The sequence below is a fragment of the Silurus meridionalis genome, chromosome 8 (genome assembly GCF_014805685.1).
Source record: "Silurus meridionalis isolate SWU-2019-XX chromosome 8, ASM1480568v1, whole genome shotgun sequence".
NCBI classification, from domain to species: domain Eukaryota; kingdom Metazoa; phylum Chordata; class Actinopteri; order Siluriformes; family Siluridae; genus Silurus; species Silurus meridionalis.
This window is the reverse complement of record NC_060891.1, coordinates 19,328,701-19,349,822: the sequence shown is the minus strand read 5'-3', so window position 1 is coordinate 19,349,822 and position 21,122 is coordinate 19,328,701. Positions and strand designations below refer to the sequence as shown.

The 21,122-nt window shown below is 36.9% G+C and overlaps 1 protein-coding gene across 1 annotated transcript in view; it reads right to left on the bottom strand.

Moving 5' to 3' along the window:
* Positions 1-21,122, bottom strand: part of ttll5 (tubulin tyrosine ligase-like family, member 5) — an 83,150-nt gene that overhangs the window by 58,600 nt on the left and 3,428 nt on the right. Inside the window, exons 5-13 of the mRNA XM_046854924.1 lie at positions 19,960-20,066; positions 18,682-18,812; positions 18,457-18,539; positions 16,172-16,241; positions 16,001-16,085; positions 14,571-14,672; positions 13,924-14,015; positions 13,542-13,649; positions 2,469-2,550 (exon numbers count right to left, since the gene is read on the bottom strand). Coding sequence (XP_046710880.1) covers positions 2,469-2,550; positions 13,542-13,649; positions 13,924-14,015; positions 14,571-14,672; positions 16,001-16,085; positions 16,172-16,241; positions 18,457-18,539; positions 18,682-18,812; positions 19,960-20,066 — 860 coding nt within the window. The remainder of the gene's footprint in view (positions 1-2,468; positions 2,551-13,541; positions 13,650-13,923; positions 14,016-14,570; positions 14,673-16,000; positions 16,086-16,171; positions 16,242-18,456; positions 18,540-18,681; positions 18,813-19,959; positions 20,067-21,122) is intronic.

The window sequence follows — 21,122 nt, the reverse complement described above, 5'->3', positions numbered from 1 at the left end:
TACGAAGCACTCTGGAGCCTATGAGGAACAGAAATGCTGATTGTTTCATTAAAACAATGGCTAGAAATGATCTGGTTTTGCAATCCATGTAGTTAATAATACATACACTCAATGTCACTCTAAGTCTTGCTGTTACCTACAAGTAACATATACCTTACAGCAGGCACTGTACTGCACAAGATCTTTCATTTCCTTTTGCAGTCAAATTCACGTTATTAAAGCTAAACTGATAACCTTTATTTAATACAATAAACTAACTAATTACGTACATAAAATATAAAAACAAGCAAAAGCACTAGCTGTATTAAGTTCAGGTTCAAGTATCAAGTATTATATAATATGCATGCATACACACACACACACACATATATACATATATATATATATATATATATATATATATATATATATATATATATATATATATATATATATATATATATATAAATAAAATAAGTTATGTATGTGTGTGTGTGTGTGTGTGTAAGCATGCCATATTTATATATATATATATATATATATATATATATATATATATATATATATATATATATATATATATATATATATAAATAAAATAAGTTACTATATAATTATTACACAACATCCAGGTAAATCCTTTTCTGCAAAAAAGAACAACAGTTTTTCCACAAGTCAAATGAGGCTTTAAACAAGTTGGCCAAAGATTTATCGACCCTAAAACAGAAAATGCAGGAAACAGGAAACTGTAACTTGGGCTATTTTAAGAATCACTGTACAAAATGTTTATAGGCATGTTTACACTACACTTACACTCAGTGTAGTGTTCAGGGAGGGGAAACCCTCGACTCGTTTGAGACTTCATTAAGAATTTCTCTTTTCATTTGCCAGACCAATATAAAGGCAGTCTTTGAATCGGGGTATATATATATATATATATATATATATATATATATATATATATATATATATATATATATAACATTTCAAGAAATACATGGGTGGATCTAGCCTCAATGGTTTTTAGTAGGACAGTCCTCACAGGAACAGAGAATGAACAAAAAATGAGGGAAAAGTTGAACAGATTTATAATAAAGATCTAAATTTATGCCTCTACAGATTGTACAAATATATTTGGGAAATATTTTGAACCAAATATTCTGAGCAAAAACAAGGTGCAGCTGATGAGAAAATGGGACATGAAATACAATAGGAATACAAAATTAAGTAAATGACATTTGCCCTGATAGGTTCATGATTTTTTTTTTTTGAAACCCAGAAGAATGAATTGCTTAATAGTTTAAACAATTTTAGAATAAAGGTCATTATCTCTGTTGAATCATGGTTGTTGGTTAGAAATTCTTCTGTCTTTAATGATAGCAGGTATTATTTGACTTTATTGAATATACAATGTATGGACAAATTTTGCGGACACCTGATCATAATATTTATACAGGCTTTTTGAATGAATGAGTTTATTTATACTTAATCAGGGACAATGCACAGAAAACATTAGTCTAAAAAAAAAAGAGATGTCATGTGCCAGGTTATAGCAAAAAAATGCTAATTTCCACCTGCAGTCCCTAACATGAACATCCCATTCCACATTTAGTCCCCGTTCCCCATGTGGAAAGATATTTCACTAGATTTGTTTAGTTGTAAAGATTTAACTTCACAGAAAAATGCATTTACTGTATTTTTACCCCAAAAGTTAAACCCCTATAATTGAATACAGTTTAGAAACACTATGTGGACAAAGATTTGTAGAGACCTGACTATATAATTATTATTGCTTCCCTACTTGCTGTTATATTATCCTTCAGTCTTCTGGGAAGACGGTCTGGTTATGGTGATTTGTGCTCATTCAGGCACAAGCATACTATCGAAGTCAGGTACTGATGTAGGGTGAGGAGCCCTGGGGTGCAGTCTGTGTTTTTAATTCATCCTAAAGGTGTTCAATTGGGTTGAGGTCAGATCTTTACAGCAGTAAAGGCACTCTCATGCTGGAAAAGAGTCTGGGTCTCGAAGTTTAAGTGAATGCAAAATGTACTGCTAGTGCATCCAAAAACATACTATAGAACTGTGTGGTAACAGTTTGGGGAAGAACCACATATGGCTGGTTAAGTCAGGTCCCTCAATACTTTTGTCCATGCAGCAAATGTTTAATAAAATCATGTTGTTGTTGTTTTATCTGCATGATAATATGCACAAAATATGAAGGTTTCCAAAAAAAAAAAAAAAAGAAAAAAAAAAGAGGACTGGCTATTAACCATAGAATTACATCAGCTACAAAACTAATGACATCAATACAAAATACATAAAAAGACAATAATAAAAAGCAGACCCAATTGTTAAAATCAGAGGTTACCTAATTTGAATCCATAAGCTTAAATAAATGAAATGCTATACAAAATCCAAGCACATGAAAAGCTGGAAAAACTAATGATACAAAAGTATGAGTTTATAGTGTCAAAACTGATGTCACTCACCATGCAAGTGATGGAGAGAGGTTCACTTCCAAAAGCCATGGCTTGAGGTTGGAATCAATGAGAACATCAAAACCATACAATTCTGCAGACAGAAGCATGTGTGCACCAACACACACACACACACACACACACACACACACACACACACACACACTCTTATGAAATTAGTCTGGTGGATGGAAGGGCAGCCAACTTCTCAAGCACCCCAACATAGAGGCAGCCACTGAAGAGGCCTCATCATGGGCTGCCTTGTGACAGCATGCATATTTCTGCTACTGATTAAGCGCATATAAAATATCCAATGATCTGAAAAATATTCCATTCCAAAGACGGTTACTAAGAAAAGCATGGATTAAATTCAATACCCCCAACCTAATGAAGGAGATTAAAGGCAGACAGAGATAAGAAACATTTACAGACACATTTATAAACTCAATAAAATGTTATTAGATATATTTTTTTAAGCAAAACTGGGCCAGTCTTCAAAGCAAACATGTGCAAAGATAATGTCATGGCAAAAACAGCAATATAAAATATGCTAGAATGTGCCTTTTCATGAACTTAGTCAAAGACATCTGCTTTGAGAATCTCATAAGGGCTTCCTAATGTTAACTCTGAAATTATTCAAATGGCATTTGATTTAGAATTGGTGAGAAATATGACTTTAGAAATATATTACTTACAAAGCCAACATCTGGGTCAGTGTTCTCACTCAGCCATGTCATCATCTGTTTGCCCTTTTACTGTGCAGCAGATGCTACATTAACTTAAAAATCTATGCTTTCTGCTTGGGTATACACTAGCAATGGCAAGCCATATGATGGCCAACATAACAGTTTTATATCTGTGATACATACGATTCTAGAATTATATTTCAATTCATTGCTAATAGGGCTGCAAAAACTAATAGATATAATATTATTTTTATATATTACCAATAAACTATTATTATCGATAATAATAGTTAATTCAATTTGTTGTCAGAGAATGCCGTTATCGATTAGTAGGGTTGCTCAAGTTACAGGTTAGCATGACGACAAAAGATAACACAGCCACTAGATAAATGGTGGAAAATGCAGGTCAACCGGCAGCAGGAAAAATTGTGCGTCCAAAGTCGTCTAAGGCAACAAAGAAGACTGAAACCTGCAAGTTCTGCAAAGCAGAGTGTGTGCGTGTATGGAAGTAAGTGATGCATGAGTACATAAAAAAAACACGCTTTCTCATCATGTGAGAATCGTGTAGTTTAATAAAGTGTTATGGTGTAAACTGTTTGTTTGCCAACTTCAGAACAGTCGCACTGGATCTGTTCTGTCGTGACTCGCAAGCATAGGGTTGCACAATCAGCTCGCTCGCGACATGGTGATGGATTCGATTAAAACGGTGCAAACAAAAACTAAATCTAAGAGCAGCAGTAAAGGATTACATTTTTTGCCACTGTTGTGGTTTTCAGTGATTTATTATGCATTTGTTCACCAGTGCATATTTTTTCCTTTCTTTTAAATCAAGCCTGCTGCGTTTCTCCGTTTCATTCGCTTTATATAGCATGAATTTTTAACATTTACAGTTGCCCTTATACAGAGCAACTTACAACTAAGGAGGGGAGGGTTAAAGGCCTTGCTCAAGAGCCCAGCAGTATCAGCTTGGTAGTGGTGGGATTTGAACCTGTAAACTTCCAATCCAAAGTCCACAGCTTCCACCATGTTGAGTTACAGAAAGTAACAACCCAGCTTGAGTAAACTTGTTTAAAGGAGCAATGCCCCATGCACTCCTCAACAAGCTATAAGCTTTAATATGTCACAATTAAAGATAGTTAAACTCACTATGTGGATTTTGTTAGGTACACTTTTATACATAAATACTATAGGTTTATTATAAAATAGAGTTTTATATAGTTATAAAGCAAAACATTTAATCAAAACATTTTTTTTCTTTTGTTTTCCGAGTCTTATTTTTTAGACAACCTGATAAATTGAAAAAATAATCCTCTGATTAATCGTTTATTAAAATAATCGTTAGTTGCAGCCATAATTGCTAAAGAACTTCAAGGTTTCCAGTTTAATTTGTTAAAGGTCAGTGTGAAGTTTTACATGTTTTATATGTTTGTGTGGGCTTTCCCAAAATAACTTGACAGTATGTGAATTAAATGTGCAAACTACCAGTTTCAGTTGCCACCAAAACCCTGACCAGGATAAAGCAATTCATGAAAGTGAATATATTACTTTATTGGTGTGTTTCAAAGCTTTTATTTGAGCACACAATCACAATAGTCACAGACTGGAACAGTTGCTGTTTACCATGAATTTTTATTAGCCTGTAATTTTTAATTTTTTTGCTGCCATAGAAACAAGTGCTACAATGCAAAAAATAAATAAATATATATATTTATATATATATTTGGCGAACAAAAAGAAAAACTAATATTTCACAGATTTAGAGCTATTTTCCTGATGTAAAATTACATCTTTTGGAATTTTTAAGGGACAGGTGCACTCTGGAGGTAAAAACCATTATGCCTATAGATTAAAGACTAATTGAAACTTGTATAAAGTACAAAACATACGATTAACCATAAGTCTACAAGCCTAGGCAGAGTGATAAAGACTAAAAGGGGGACCTGTATGAAAATTTACACTTTTTAATCATAGCATTTTCAAATTAAAGTATAAAGTTTATCACAGAGACAAATCTAGAGGTGTGGATTGAAATGTATGTGTATACACATGAAAATTTAAATTTGCTGTGTTGTCATCACTTTAAGTCATGTAGCACTTACTTGCAAATTGTACTTTTAAAACTATGAAGTGCAATTATAACCAATGTCACTTAGATGTACTTTCTATATTAAGCATCTAAAAAAAATGAAAGTTAATATAAATACACTTCTTATGAATCACCTTCATGTGCAAAAGAAGTGGTCATATTGAAATAACCATATTTAAATATTTACACAAACTTGAGTATACATTGGCCCTGTCCCCTTTAATGCCACGTCAAGGCAAAGCTGGAAAAGTATTTTCCAAGTGTGAAAAAGGCACCTGGCAATTCCACAGTCTCTGCAATATTTATCCCTATCTTAAGCCTCTCAGGCAGTGAAAGCTGCACAATAAAGACCTTTTAGCAGAGAGGGAGTTCAAATGAAGCTATTTTGCTCTCTCTGCTCCTGGTTCTCACACAGCGGAGGTGCTGCTACTGGCAAGAGTGTCTCTTTGTGTGTGTGTGTGTGTGTGTGTGTGTGTGTGTGTGTGTGTGTGTCTTTGCATCAGTGATCAGATTTCATTGCATTTCTCTCACACTATTAGATATGGCCTACAAAGAGAATGATTACTCAAACGCAGCTGTAAAGCATCCCTCAGCACTTCATCTGCGGTTCCTCCTTAACTTATATACTGATAGGAAGATATGATCTAATCATTTTACAGGGAGTATGTCACTATTAATCCACAAAAATCAATAATTCTACTATAAATAGTGAGTCTTATAAAGAAAAAAGTGACCTAAGCAAAAGGTTCAAGATGTACAAATGCTTAGTTAAAGTTTGTTTATAGCTTCAGTTTTATGCCTCCTAGCATAAGTGCTTTGGTTGTGTGGAACACCTTATTCAAACATCCCTTTTCTTTCACGAAAACAAAAAGGCTGTATGTAAATGAGTTCATCTTTAAATAAGTGGAGATTCTTGGCAGATATCAGGTTCGCTGGCTATTAAATCTGCAAACAGTACGGCTATTTAGAAATGGGTAGTGAGAGCCGATGAGAAGGCAGATTGTATGTAATACCCTGCCATGGACAGTAACATTAGAGGTGGAAAAGATTATACAGTAGCCCTTTTTTCCCTCGTGTTCTAACAAATCAGCTTTACGAGGATGAAATTCTACAAAGTTAAAAAAAAAAAATTCATATATATCATCTCTGCAGAAGAGCAATCCAAGAGTCTGGAAAGATACACAGAAGATGATAAATGGGCGTATAACCTTTTACGCTGCCTGGATGCCCTGACACTTGCACACAAACACACCAAAAGCACCCTCTACACACACACTTGCACGCACTTTCCCTTACCAAAACTGCCAACCAAACTCCATGTGCTACGCATTTTCCCTCAATTAGGAGCAGACGCCGGTCTTCACCACTGCTTAAGCCCGCACAAGCAGACTTGCACTCTGGCTCTTCACCATATACCAGGAGGCCTTATTAATGTAACCGCAAAATATGCACAGTAAGGAAAATAAATAAATATCAACAAGGAAAGATCAAGAGCGGAGCGCTGTTATGATCTTCTGGGCAATGGAAGAGAGGCAAAGAAGATGAAGCCCTCAATTCTATCTAAAATAACCTCCCTGGCATAGCTACATAACAAATCAGGCCACAGGAGCAATAACAGTGGTGTTACATAGCAGTTAAATGGTTGTCCCAATTGCTGTGACTTCTGACATCGCGCCAGCACTTCAAAACAAATTGCATTCTAATCAGCTTTGGGTGTTTCTTTTTTTTTTTTTTTATAAACATTTTAACAATGGGTGGAGGCAGTTGCCTCGGTATCAACAAAGCAATAAGAAACGCATGCTCATTGCTTCGGATCCAGACATTTTAGAAGGAAAGCTTTTAGCATACAAACCATTTAGCCTTGAAAACAAACCATTTTATACTTGACAGTTAAATCTGCCAACAAAACCTTGCATACAAGTGATCCTGGTCAGTGGTCATCAACTGGTTGACCACAGTCAGGATGCAGACCTAGCGACTTATTTCAACAGAGCAAAATAAGATACCTGTAGGATCAGTGTGTGAAAAAATCGCTATGCTAGGCAAAAAGGGTGTGTATAATTCATATTGCTCATTTGAAAACCCACAATACTGTAGAGGTAGCTGAAATCTGGCATTAGATTAGAGGACCTTATAATGAACAATTAACAGTCTGAGAGTCTCTGCATCCCCATGGCACAAACTTGAGAAGGGAATTTGGCACCAGCCATGAATATGCCATCCATCATAGATGACCTGTTTGTGACCCAGACTTCAATGGGTTTAAATAAATAAACTGTCAAAATCTAAAGTATCCACAAAGATGGGGGATACAGTTTATAAATTTTGCCTCCTTACCAACTACATTCCAATCCCATGTTTTACCGGACGAAGATCTCGGAAGCTCATTTGAATGAACATATCCATCTAAGCAACTGACCACAAAGCCTGGTTGGCTGCTGTGGGCAAGACTTTAGGTGAGGATACCAGCATAGTGTAGCATTCTGAGAATCGCCTAATCTTTGAGTCCTTAGCTCTCCAATGTGGAGACCTCAGGAATGTGGTCAGCATTTGACTACCTCAAACACTTAGCGGTATCGGCCAGTATCGCTAAAACAACAAGCTGAATCAGCAGCCTGGTGAAAAACGGAGTACTTCTGTACAAGGGAAGTGCAGCGAGAAGGTGATCTCAGTAACCAAAAGAGGAGTATCATGGTGTGATTGTTGGGACAATGGTTTAAGGTGGACCTGGACCTTGTCAGCATAGTAGAACAGAAAGTCCTAGTTTAAGAAAATGCAACAATTAATGCAGTAATTAATGCAGCGTTTGAATCAGGAAAAATTTGTAAAATTCCTGGGAAAAAATCCTAAAACCAACTATTCCCAATACAATTCCTTACCAGGCTAAAAATATAGCATCTAGTAGAAGTTTTCAAGCTTTAAATTCATAACAATTTTTAGATAAAATGTCTGACTTTATTTTCCACAATAGCAGTGGTGGAGAAACTGTGTAGTTAAGTTAAATTAAAGATACACTCTGTAAACTATTACTCCAGTAAAAGTAAATGTTCTCCCTTTAAACTTTCACTTGAGTAAAAGTATAAAAGTATTTGCCTTTCAATGTACTTAAGTATCCAAAGTACTATGATTTATTATGGCGATAATGTTCCTATTATCATTTTTGTCACTTCTCTTTGTCTCTTCCTCAATCAACTCAATTCATATAAAAAAACCTCTAATGTTACTAGTAGAAGACCAATCTATTAATAGAATGATATTAATGAGTCAAACACTGATTAATATAAAATTAATTATCATGAGCCCAAAACCGTCTTTTCAACTTCTTCAAAAAATCATGCGAATAAGGCCACGGATGTTGTGGCGAGTTTGGGTCAGGAGTTTCTTCCATCATGTACCTATTTTAAAATGTTCTGCTTGCTGCTGAACTGATGCTACACTGTTCGTGATAAGAAGATGCCACCAAGAGGCAATCAAAACTAGTTCAAAATCTGGATTGCGGGCTCTAACCTGATTGGTAGCTCGCTGCTTGCTTTGAAATGTGGTAAAGTTAAAGTAAAAGTCTCCCCAAACTGAAATACTTCATTATAGTACAGATACACATAAAAGCTACTTAAGTACAGTAACAAATTACACTCACTTCCTTACTGTTCACTACTGATTTATAGTAACTTTATAGGAAGTGAATTACTTCAAATGCTATAACTGATCTGGTCTTATCAGGTAATGGATGTTGTGTTTGGGCAAGTCCAGCTGGGCATTAGTGCCATGTGTAATAAAATAAGCTTAAACTATTTTGGCTAATAGTTAATGACTAATGGCTAATCATGTCCATGTTATCAGCATGATGCAGTCTAACTCCTTGTGGAGTGATTACAAGTTAGAGCTATAAAAATAATAATTAATAAATAACTGATTGAGATATGCTCAATACCCGATGCTCATTAACAGACACAGATAAAACCTTTCAAAATACTCCTCACATCTTCTACAAACTAAATACACACACAGATAAATTCATTTCCAGACAACCACATATATTGTGTTCTATATGCGAAATAAATAAATTATATATTGTATTCACACAGTGTTTCGCCAACACACACAGACACGGGTTTCTTCACACGCCATATAAACAATCTGCATCAGAGAAGTAAAGGGAGCAATAAAGAATTAAGTTACAGTGGCTCATTCAGATGGGACTTCCCCCCCCGCCCACATACACACTCAAAACCTCTCTTAATGTAATAAAAAGTATATTATAGTCCCTAAACGGTTGAGGGAATCGTTTGGCAAGTATCAGAATTATGTGTTTAACACCCCCCTCGTGGCCTTAACCCAAATTTGGGGGAGATGGTGCAGAAACTGGGAAAACAATGAAGCCTTTTCTTTTATAGACTAAATAATGCTTGAAGATCCTGAACTGAATCTTATTTATTGTCCTTTCCATCACTGCCTGGGAATATTTGAGTAAAAAGAAAATAAGCACTGTTGGTTTTAGCAATTATCTACAAACAATCAAATTCAGAAAAGGACATTTAGGAAGAATCAGAGAATCAGAACCTTCTGCAAGATAAGTTCTGTAAACCTGTGTACCCTTTTAAAGAATGAGCTAATCAATGTTTGGTTCGCAAAGTCCTCGTGATAACACATTCACATGTTGTTTAGTTTCATGGGGAAAAAAAACCCAGAAAACCCGGATCAAGAGGAAGAAGTGCAGAAGTGTGATCAGTGGAGATGATGAAAGAGACGGGGATATTCTGACTAATCATTTTTTATCCTTTGATTAAATATTTATATCCCAATGTTCTCACTGAATAGCTTGATGAGTATAATAATGATGTACCATTGTTATGGCTGCAGCCACCAGCTCTCAATACATATGGAGGTTTTGGATTGACGTGTTAAACAGTGCTGTCCACATCCACTACCATTAAAAACACCAACTGACGAGAAAAAATCTGGAAGATTGGAGTTCATCACTCTGCAGTATGTTTTCTTTAGACCGAAAGCATAGCCTAGCATCGGAGCTTTTGGATTTAGGTCTTTCAACCTTTCTCACTTTTTTTCTGCTATGCGAATACGAGGTGGTATCAAAACGTTTCTAGACTAGTTTTGTAACATTCACTCACTAGGGTGAGTTTCTCACTGAGAACAACATGATCTGCACATCCACTCAACTCGCGTGTCACATTTTAGAAGTGTCAGGAACACTGACAGGAGCTGTATTGCTGTGCAGGGGCTCTATTTTTTAGAAAGATAGTGTCTAAACATAGATAAATGAAGTACTTTCTTGTAAACAGGTCTAGTCTCGAGTGCATTTTTAAAAACAAAAAACAAAAGGCCTCATGTTTGTAAATTTGATGTGAATATGAGGAACTGGAGATGTAGTAAATACGAGGTACCGTATTTTCCGGACTATAAGCCGCTACTTTTTCCCCACGCTTTGAACCCCACAGCTTAAACAACAAAGCGGCTAATTTATGGATTTTACCTGGGTTTTTCCCAGTTTCACAAACTTCAAGCCAAAAAACTGAGCCCCATAACATTAGACCAATGAAATTGCCGAACGGGTTCAGGTGAACCAATGAAACTCTTTATATTAAATCAGATGCGCTCCCACTGAATCGGGCCGCACCACATCATAAATATGGATGATGTTCCTCTGATGTTTACCTGCCGCTCACTCCGACTGTCTACAGGAAATGAGAATCATTCGTCACGCTGAAAAGACCCGGGCATAAAAAAACGCACTGCACCTGTGTTCTGAGCTGCACGGCATCGGGAGAAAAGCTTCACCAATGGTGATTTTTAAACGCACGACGATGCCAAAAGATAAACTCCAGAGAGAAATAGTTGTGAAAGAAAGGAGGAAGACAGTGAACAATGACTTTCTTGGTAGGCTACTGTTTAGATACAAGCCATGTAACAGACACTGTCTTTCGTAAAAGCCTGTGTAAAGTTCATTAGTTTCAATGTAGACACCTGCGGCTTATAGACAGGTACGGAGTATTTATGTTCAAAATAAAAATCTTTGTCAAATTCAGTGGGTGCGGCTTATATATGGGTGCGCTTTATAGTTCGGAAAATACGGTATACACGGGGTAATTTTTTAGAGGTCTTCCTATATGGGTTTTTCTCTGGCAGATGCCGGTATTTGGAAATTAGAGCAGCCGATGGTCGATATATGATTTTTTGGCAGGTTTTATTTTTTCCCCCTTCATCTCATAAAATCTAATAATTAATAGGACGTGATATAGAAAATTGCCTAAATTAAACATTTATTTAACAACACAAGACTCTCCAATCAGTGCACTTGTTACCAGGTTTTGGTGCCCGTGCCTACCTGTAGCCTAAACTACAGCTGGTTGAAGACGCTTGTTTCATTCTTGCTCTTGTCTTTGCAACTCAGTAGACATGATTGAAAAAAGCTACACGAATCCGTTACTAATGATCGCGGCGGCTCTACCAGTTTCTCTGTTTGGATGCTGAATACAGACTACTGCCACCTGCTGGTATGAGAGAGTTATGTTCTTTTTCCGCAAGCGCAAAACGTACGCAAATGTATGCCCGTCTAATATTCTGCCAATTTTAGCACAATCGGTCGACATTGCCAAACATCCGTGTTTTTCTCCTAAGTAATTAGGACCTATTGTTTTTGTATGCATTTCGATTTTCACTAGCACCCTACCTGTATCCTGCCATATCTATTACATTCCAGTGACGTCTGCACCTGCATGGGCTGCTCAGTTTTTGTCACGTACTGTTCTGACCCAAACTTGCATTGACCCCACAGCCTGCTTTAAGCAATACCACAACCTCACCCTGTGGGCTCACTGACACCTCGCTGGGGAATGCGAGAAAAAGAAGACGACAGATAGCATCTTTATGGGGGTGATTTTCAGATAGTGTAGCTTAGAGCTGGCATATAACATTTGCCACCTAAAAACCAACAGTTCCTTGGGAATTATTACGCCTACACACTTATAACAATGCTGAAGGGATGATATATGGATAGAGAGAGGTGGAAGCGAAAAGGAAAATTAAAAGAGAAGGGAGAAACGGTGGTGGGGGGGGACCCTCGGAGGCTTAGACAACGCAGTTTAAGCTCATTCCAATATCATTCCTCTCAGCTCTTAGAGGGATTGACAGAGAAAAAGGAGTGTGAAGTGAATGCCAAGAGGAGAGAGGGGGAGATTAACAGGGACATTGGGCCAAAAAAAGGAGTGATGGAGAGAGCAATTAATGCCAATACTAACAGAGGGAATGGCTCCAAAAAAGAAACAAAAAAGAATTCACACAGTTCTGCTGTAATTCACTATGAAGCGATCGCGATATCGGAATGTAAAATATTATTTTTAGAGTGAGTGAACTATACATTTCAAAGTTTACAATGAGTGCAATGATCATCAGTATGTTCTTCAGCAATGCTTTTTTAACTCATGATGACTAAAGGCGGTGTTTGCTGCAGAAACAGTGCGCACCGAACACATGGTGACTATCAAATTTTATTACTGTTTCAAATTCCAGATGTGCTTTTTTTTATCATCAATCCAATTTTATGGGTTAAAAGTACCAGTAATATTTATTTACAAATTAAGTCAAAAGGTTCATCCTTAAGAAGTGCAATAAAGAAGAATATTTTAGTAAACACTTTATGAAATTTCGAATATTAAGTCACGTGGAATAAGAAAGTCCAAGAAAATGCTATCGCACAGCAGTGTTATTCAGTACAGATTAATATTATTTAAAATTTATTTTATTTCTTCTAATTCTGTAACTTATTAAACTGTTACTAAATTTGCAGAGAAATACATTCAGCTTTAGCTTAGTATTTAAACCCTTATTATGGGATACAGTTACGACCTTCCACTTCAACACCATGTGAACCATATCTTTGTGAAGCTCGTTTTGTGCACAGGGTAATGATCATGGTAGAACATGCTTGGGTCTGCTGGTTCAAGTGGAGGAAATATGTAATGCTACCGAATGCTCAGGCATTCTTTTCAATTGTGCGACAAGCGTTGTAGTTACGGTGTGGCGTTAAAAATTCTTTTCAATATTTTTATATTTATAAAAGAATACATTTGCCAATACAGTGTAGTGTCTATGTGTTTTAAGTGATACAAACCATAAGAATAGGACATACAGCAGCTAAATTCGATTATCTTACTCTTTTTGTTTTAGCTGAAAGGCAGTAAACTAAAGTGATGCAGGATACAGAAGATATGGGACATTAGACACAAACACGGGCTTAAATCACACTTTTACCTTGTTAGATAATGCAATATAAACCTTCTTTCTGACAGAGCTTACCAAAGCAGTTGTTGCGATGAGGGACAAACGTCTTGCAGGCCGTAGCAATCTGTAACTCTGCACTTAGCACAGCTTTGATGATCAGGTCCTCTATCTGACCCATCAGCACTGACACACAACAGACAACACCGCATGTTAGTCCAATTCAAGATTGATGTTTTTGCCATTTTATGCTACTGAACTTAATTATAGCAACAATTAGCAAAGTCTCAGGGACTAAATCATTTATAAATGCAAATGCTATCAACGCTAATTCCCCCCAATCCCCCATTTGCTTCTTAATATTTTATTCACAATTACTTTAGCCATGAATAAAATAATAGTATTTTCCAGTGTAATAGAACAGGTGAGTGTGATACAATAACCTTTTGCCTTTACTCACATGTGGTATCCTTTCCCTCCTGTTTTAAATACCTCAGCATTGCACTCATGCTCCATTTGTTCCCATAATCCTCTACTTCAGGGTCATCACAGCTGAAAAGGAAGACAAGGTCTTCAGTGTCTGACTTTGCCAAAACACAACTGAGCAATGAGCACAGTGTAACAATGTTGACATGATTAACAAACAAGGGGGATTATCTCACATCTGAGGATCCATTCTTTCTCTATTTGGGAACAACGAACAACACTGAGTGATGATTTAACTGTTTATGACGGTTCAAATCCGTTCCAGTTAGAGTCTCATTCATCTAAATCCATTACATTACCTAACTCCGAAAGGAGATAGGAAGGAGAGCCCATGCAGCAAAAATGTTGTTCTGCTGTCTAATTTCAGACCCAAGAACTAGTTTTACATTAGGAATTTAGGAGGCCATGTACAAAGAAACAGAATTAGACTGTAGTACAAGGAAGACATTTGATACATATGGGCCTCTAAAACAACAATGATGATTCATAAACAAAAATCTGTCATGTTACAATTATATATTTCTACATAACAGGACATGGTAAGATTTTCAAAACAGTGGATTAAACAGAGGACAGAATAAACAGACCTGAGTAAATGGCATTGAATCGATTCCACCTTACCTCACATAGTCACTGCTCTTCTTGTTTACACTGTAGTTGGTGAGGTGCATGAACTGGTTCTTGATGTTCTTCACAGCATGGTCATACTTCACAGTAGCAAATCTACAAATCAAACAACGGAAAGGTCGTATAAACAAAGGGAGGTTGGACCACAATGAGCTGCAGTGAAAAACAATACATTTCGAAGACGAGTAATCAAACGCAATACTCTGATCATCTTGATTTATTTGATTATTGATACAGAATTACTTAATAACACAAAGAGGAATGTATTTAATATCAATACTTTTCTGATTAAAACTACAGAAAGAAAGCTTGACAAAAAGCAATCAGCATCAGAATCAAGACAAGATGTCCTGTAATCAGCTCCAAACATGCAACTGATTGACAACTGCATAATAATAACAATAACAATAATAATAATCATCATCATTTTCTCTAGATAGAGCTGGGTATTGTTAGTGTATAGCATTGCAGTGTTTTACTGAGTGGTCACCACATGTAGAATAATGGGAATTTCCTGGCATAGTGAACCCTTGAATGCCTGCAAAGCCACTGGAATGTCTAAGCTAAAAGTTGGACACAAAATTCTGCAAGAATTTAGGAAAAGTAGTTAATAATGGTTAATATAAACTGAAGAGTCACTCGGTGAAGGCCTTGCTTATGCCAAAGTTAATAGTGACAGGCCAACCATTTCACACATTGCCCCAGTCAGTCCTATCCCTCAGTCTCCTGCTGCCACACCTATCCAAAACCTAAACCAGCTCCAAATGATTTATTCCCCTCAAATCTCTTTTTAGAGCCTTTCTTTTGCAGTTAGCTCTACCAAATTAAAGAAATACAAAAGTAACTGTAAAACTTATACATGCTGTAAAACTAATAAATAAATATGACTATTGTACAGCCTCTCGCTTTGTTAGTCTTGCATTTGTGGATTAAATAAAGATGAAAACTGTAGAAAAAGTCATTTAAAAATTACATGAAAAATTGTAGATATTGCATCATGGATACAACGATAATGGCTAGTAAAACACTGAAAAGCTCTGAAGACTTGTTTTATTTAACCAGAAACGTTCCTGCTGCCATCTAGTGGTCATATATATGAACATTAAAGACAATCATTCAATGATACAGAGATGATGTAACTGAATGATAAAACTGGAGATACTTTTGATTATTTCTGCTGTTACAGCCATGCGTCAATTTAAACATTATTGAGAAATGCACTTTAGGCTCAATCTAATAAACTGCTCACTTGAAGAGAATTCAAATTACCGTCATCTAGACTATGTTTCCTGACAGCGTGCACTAACATAATTGGTAAAGTAATCTATACCTTACAGGTCAAATTTTTAACAGGTCCAATGATTTTGCTGCCTTAATCCATTAATCAAAGATCTCAACTAAGAGAAATGACTAACAGCACTCACCTAGTCAGCCCTTCTTCATAGAGATAGATAATGACCGGGTCATAGGACGTCACCAGCACATATAATCGCACATCAAACTTAAAATCTGTGAGAATGTGAAAGAATTTTAGAAAATACAAACCAGAGCTTGGCGTTTCTAGAAAACGCTATTTGTTCAATCTGCATACTCACAATCGATCAGTAATGGGTTGTTAATATACCGTGACACCAGAATGTTTTCATCCAATGAGATCTGACTTGGCTGAAAGAATCAAACAATACAAGAAGGGAATTAAATTTTTCGACCATGATGATTTGTCACTGTACTTCCACTCTCGGTCTGTGACTGCAATTCTTATATCCTAAATCAGTAGATCTGTAGCCAGAAGTTTAGGAATTCGTGGTGTATCATTTACTTCATAACAATATCAGGTTATTATTGAAAAAGCAAAAACTATTTACACACACACTTAAATAGTGTAGTGAAGTCACTATGTGCAAAATAACTACAATAACAATTTTACACCACCAATGGACCAAAATATGGAGTGGGGAAAAAAACACACTGAAAAAAACATGACACTGATCAGAAGCTCATAAAACTGCATATCTACACAAACATCCACACTGGACATTCCTGTGCCTGAAATTTGTTTCAGGTGGGGTTTATTAAGGTTTAGGAGGTGCTGCTACCAGCTTCACATCTGGCAGCAGTTCACACACGATAAAAAAACCTCCATTAAACATTCCTCTTTCCAAATATCACTGACATTCTTTCCACTTTCTCAGGAAGGATGGGTGCTACGTACTATGGCCAAGGCAGAAAATTATGAGAAGTGCAGCCAAAACAGAATGCCTTGATGTGTTTGTGATTTATTCCAAAGGCACACAGATGTTTATGACACCTTTTTGGGTGCCTGGAACTACTGCATCCACATTCATTTTTTTTTTTTTTGATGACAGACTTTAAAAGAAATTTGTTGTAATTATCAGAAGACCAAATCACAAAAAAAAATGTCTACTGAAAAACAGCCAAGGTGTTTTCCCAGATCCACATTGACCCAGACCAGAACAAAGGGCTTACTTAAGACAGATGAATATTTTATTTAAAAGAAAAGTGTAAAGATAACAGATCTGCTAGTGTTCAATAATAGAATAATGCTGCACAGAGTTGAGCACCAGTGTGCAGTGTGACACTTTATCTTAACACTTTCTACTGATAATAAACATTTACATCATTTGTAAAGCATTAGAGTTGATTACTAATTCAAATCTATACATAAAATAATTTTTTCTCTTTTACTCAAAAGCAGAAAGAATCATTTTGACCTTTTGGCCAAATTTCAATAAATAATAAACATAATACCGTAATTTCCGGACTATAAAGTGCACCCATATATAAGCCACTGAATTTGACAAAGAATAAATAAGCCGCACCTGTCTATTAACCGCAGGTGTCTACACTGAAACTAATGAACTTTACACAGGCTTTAACGAAAGACAGTGTCTGTTACACGATGTAACGGGTGAAATATGTTGTGGCTCCTTTAAGAGCAGAGCGGCATTTTGAGAATAGCCTGCCGCCGCATTTTTCCACTATTACTGCATGTGTGCAAGACCGAGGAATATGTCCTTATTATTTTCTGATGCTCATTTCTAAGTTTCTTTGACTAACCCGTAACGCTGTTGCCAAGAAAAATAAAAAAGCACAAGTTTTGGAAACCTGTCTGTGCTTATATAATTTCTGTTGCAACTGGAGTTAGCGAGCTCTCCCTTCACCCAGATTAAATGCGCTACAACGGCTTGTATCTAAACAGTAGCCTACCAAGAAAGTCATTGTTCACTGTTTTCCTCCTTTCTTTCACAACTATTTCTCTCTGGAGTTTATCTTTTGGCATCGTAGTGCGTTAAAAAAAACGTTTTTTTCTCCCGATGCCGTGCAGCTCAGAACACAGGTGAGGTGCGTTTTTTTGTTTCCGTTCAGAAATTTCATTGATCTAATGTTATGGGGTTCAGTTTTTTGGCTTGAAGTTTGTGAAACCGGGAAAAACCCAGGAAAAATTCATAAATTAGCCGCTTCGTTGTTTAAGCCCTGGGGTTCAAAACGTGGGAAAAAAGTAGCAGCATATAGTCCGAAAAATACGGTAACCTAAAGTTAAATATAAACTAATCACTAATATAGATATTTACATTTATTTACAGAGATTTCATTTATTTCATATAAAAAACTTATATTTTCAGGATGAGTGTAAGAGTGCACAAATTGGGGGAAAGGAGAAAATGTGAGCGATTCACAGACCAGATTCAAAAGTCGATTGGCTCGTCTCTCATGTTGCTCTTTCACTTTATTTTTTCAGTGTTTTCAAGCCAAAAGCTTGAATTTGGATATATTGTGTTCTGCAGCATTCTGTTTTAATAGGATTGAAAGTGTGGGATTGTTCGTGCACATGTACACTGAAAAGCATTCATGGACTTACACTGCTGACCAGGTAGATGCCTCTGCCCCTGGAAGATGCAACAGGCTTTATAATCCATGGACCCTTGTCCTTAGAGAAGGCATCTAGAATTTAAACAAAGAGATGGAGGAAGAGATTAAACTACACCAGATGAGTACAGAGCTCTCATGCTCTATTTAGTTTACATGAAGCATTAGCACAAAGGTAAACAGTTTAGCATACATCAAATAAGTGAGTTAAACTTACTGCAAAAATCCTGATACTCAGCAGGAAGTACGAAGGTCTGCGGTACAATGTGGAAGTTTTGAAATCCATGAGCCTGCTGCATCCGCTGAATGTTTCTGTACAGCCGGTCTTTCCGTGTCAGCTCATTTGACCTTGATATAAATAAACACAAGCGCATTTCAAACAAAATCATTTGAGGTACAGTTCACTGATGATCAACCCCAAGGCACAGAAGGCTCCATTTACACGCCTCAATGACTATCACTCCATTGCACTCACCCCGACCATTGTGCTTCGAGCAGCTGGTCATTCAAGTCTGCGTTCCAGCTACACTGAACCCTCACCAGTATGCCTGATGACTCAAAACACAAATCCGCTATCTTGTGCCACCTATTTTGTCTTATGATCCATGGAGAGCATACTCAGGTAAGAATGTTCTTCATCCACATTAGCTCAGTATTTAATACTTCCTACAGATCCAGCACAGATCATCCTGTCCATCAACCTGAAACTAAATCACCTCTGCTGTGTCGCTAAATATCACAGAAACCACATCATCAAGTTTGCTGACTACACCACTGTTAAAAGCCTCATCACACAAGATGAGACGGAGCACAAAAAGAAGATGAGGTCTGGGAGCAAGGACAAAACTCTTTCTCTGAATGTCAGAAAGACTACTACTAAATTAGAAACAGTGCAGATGGATGTACACACAGCACCAATTTCTCTCTTTTTCACACACTATCACCTTCAAAATAGTTCCCTTTGCAGAGCTATACAGCGCTCAAAGGGTTTCTGCCACTTCTAGAATCTGTCCTAGAAATCTTCTTTTCGGAGCGTGTCAAGCACCTTCTGCAATTCGCGCTGGATCGTCGCAATTGTGAAAAAAAAAGTCCTGTGAACTGACTCTTCATCTTTAAGAAGAGTATGAAGTCTGCAGGAGCTGAATCTGGCCTGTAGGGGGGCGGTGGGGGTGGGAGGTGGAAGTGAGATCATGTGGATTGTTCTCCGACGATCCTCAAACACATGTTGCCAATGGTCTCGATATTTACAGGGGTTGAGCTTGTGAAGGTCTTTCTGATCACTTGTCGTATTTCTGTGATGTTCATTTAAACGGAGGTAAATTTATATATATATATATATATATATATATATATATATATACATACATACACATAAGCATTAAAGCAACAGAAGAGTATAATTTCTCCTTCACAGACACCTGCAGGATAAATACATAATTGAAGTTATCCAAAAATAAAAATTTAAATAACAGCAAACAGAACTCGAGCAGAGCACCTGGGGAAGTGGTTGACTTTCTGAAAATCTTGCAAACTTCGGAGCAGATACGTCTTAAGGTGGGAGCCTGTCCACAGGAGGTTGAAATCATTACTATTTGGATGGACCTAAACATAGACACATGTGTTATATAACTGGAAAAACAAAACAATAAAAAAAAACAATGGGAGTTCATTTTAACAATTAACACTTAGGTCAAAGCACAGAAACTAAAATCCATCTTTAGTTTATACCAGTCAGTACTTTTATTTTCCCCAACGGAAACAGTGACCTTTCTTTAACACAACTCCTTCACTCTTTTGCCTCTTCTCTTACCCTGCCTCTTTCTCTCTCTCGGTTTGAGTCAGATTTGGAAGAGCCCTGTGCACTGGCTATGAGAAACCCAGATGTTAGCAATAGAAGTTTATTAAACCTTGGCTGAGGTGCTGCTGTGGTAGACACAAGCCTTGCCTTTGATGATGATTTTAGGGAAAGTCCAGCAGTATTGAAGTGAAATAAAAAGAGCATTAATAGTAAGTGCTCAGATAGCGTGATAATGGTGCAAGCACTCCCTCGTGAATCAGGATTAGCGATTTTTGGAGGCCAATCACTTAGGCCATTTCCAAGAGTGCATTCCTAAGCTTTGACATCGACTGTGTCAGTTAGCGAGTTAGAGGCAAACAGAGACTCCTTTACTATATTTTGTTTCAATACATCATGAGAACCTTACATCATGAGGGCTGAAATAACCATCTAGAACCAGGACTGGTTGGGCTGCTTCAGAATTGGACAACAGATTCTCTAGATGTTTTTAGTTAGTACCAAGTTTGAAAAAAATTACAGCATGAAAATATGAATTCAAACCTTTTTTGAAATGTTAACCAAATGTACGAGGTGGTATCAAAAAGTTCCCAGGCTAGCGCACCACAGATCTGGTTGCTTTGACCAAATGTCCTCCTCAGACACCTTAAAATCTTGTTCTTGTTATTGACACTCTAGTATGCATTTGGTCAAGCTGCGGACCTGCCTCGCCTTTTCCGGTCATGCAGATGATGGTCCTCCACTGTGAAGACTGTCGCTTCAATTTATGGCCATACCTGTACACCCAGGTTTCACCACCAGTAATGAACCTCAACATGATCTGATCGCTTGTCGTCTTCCAGCGATGATCTTGCGATCTTGAA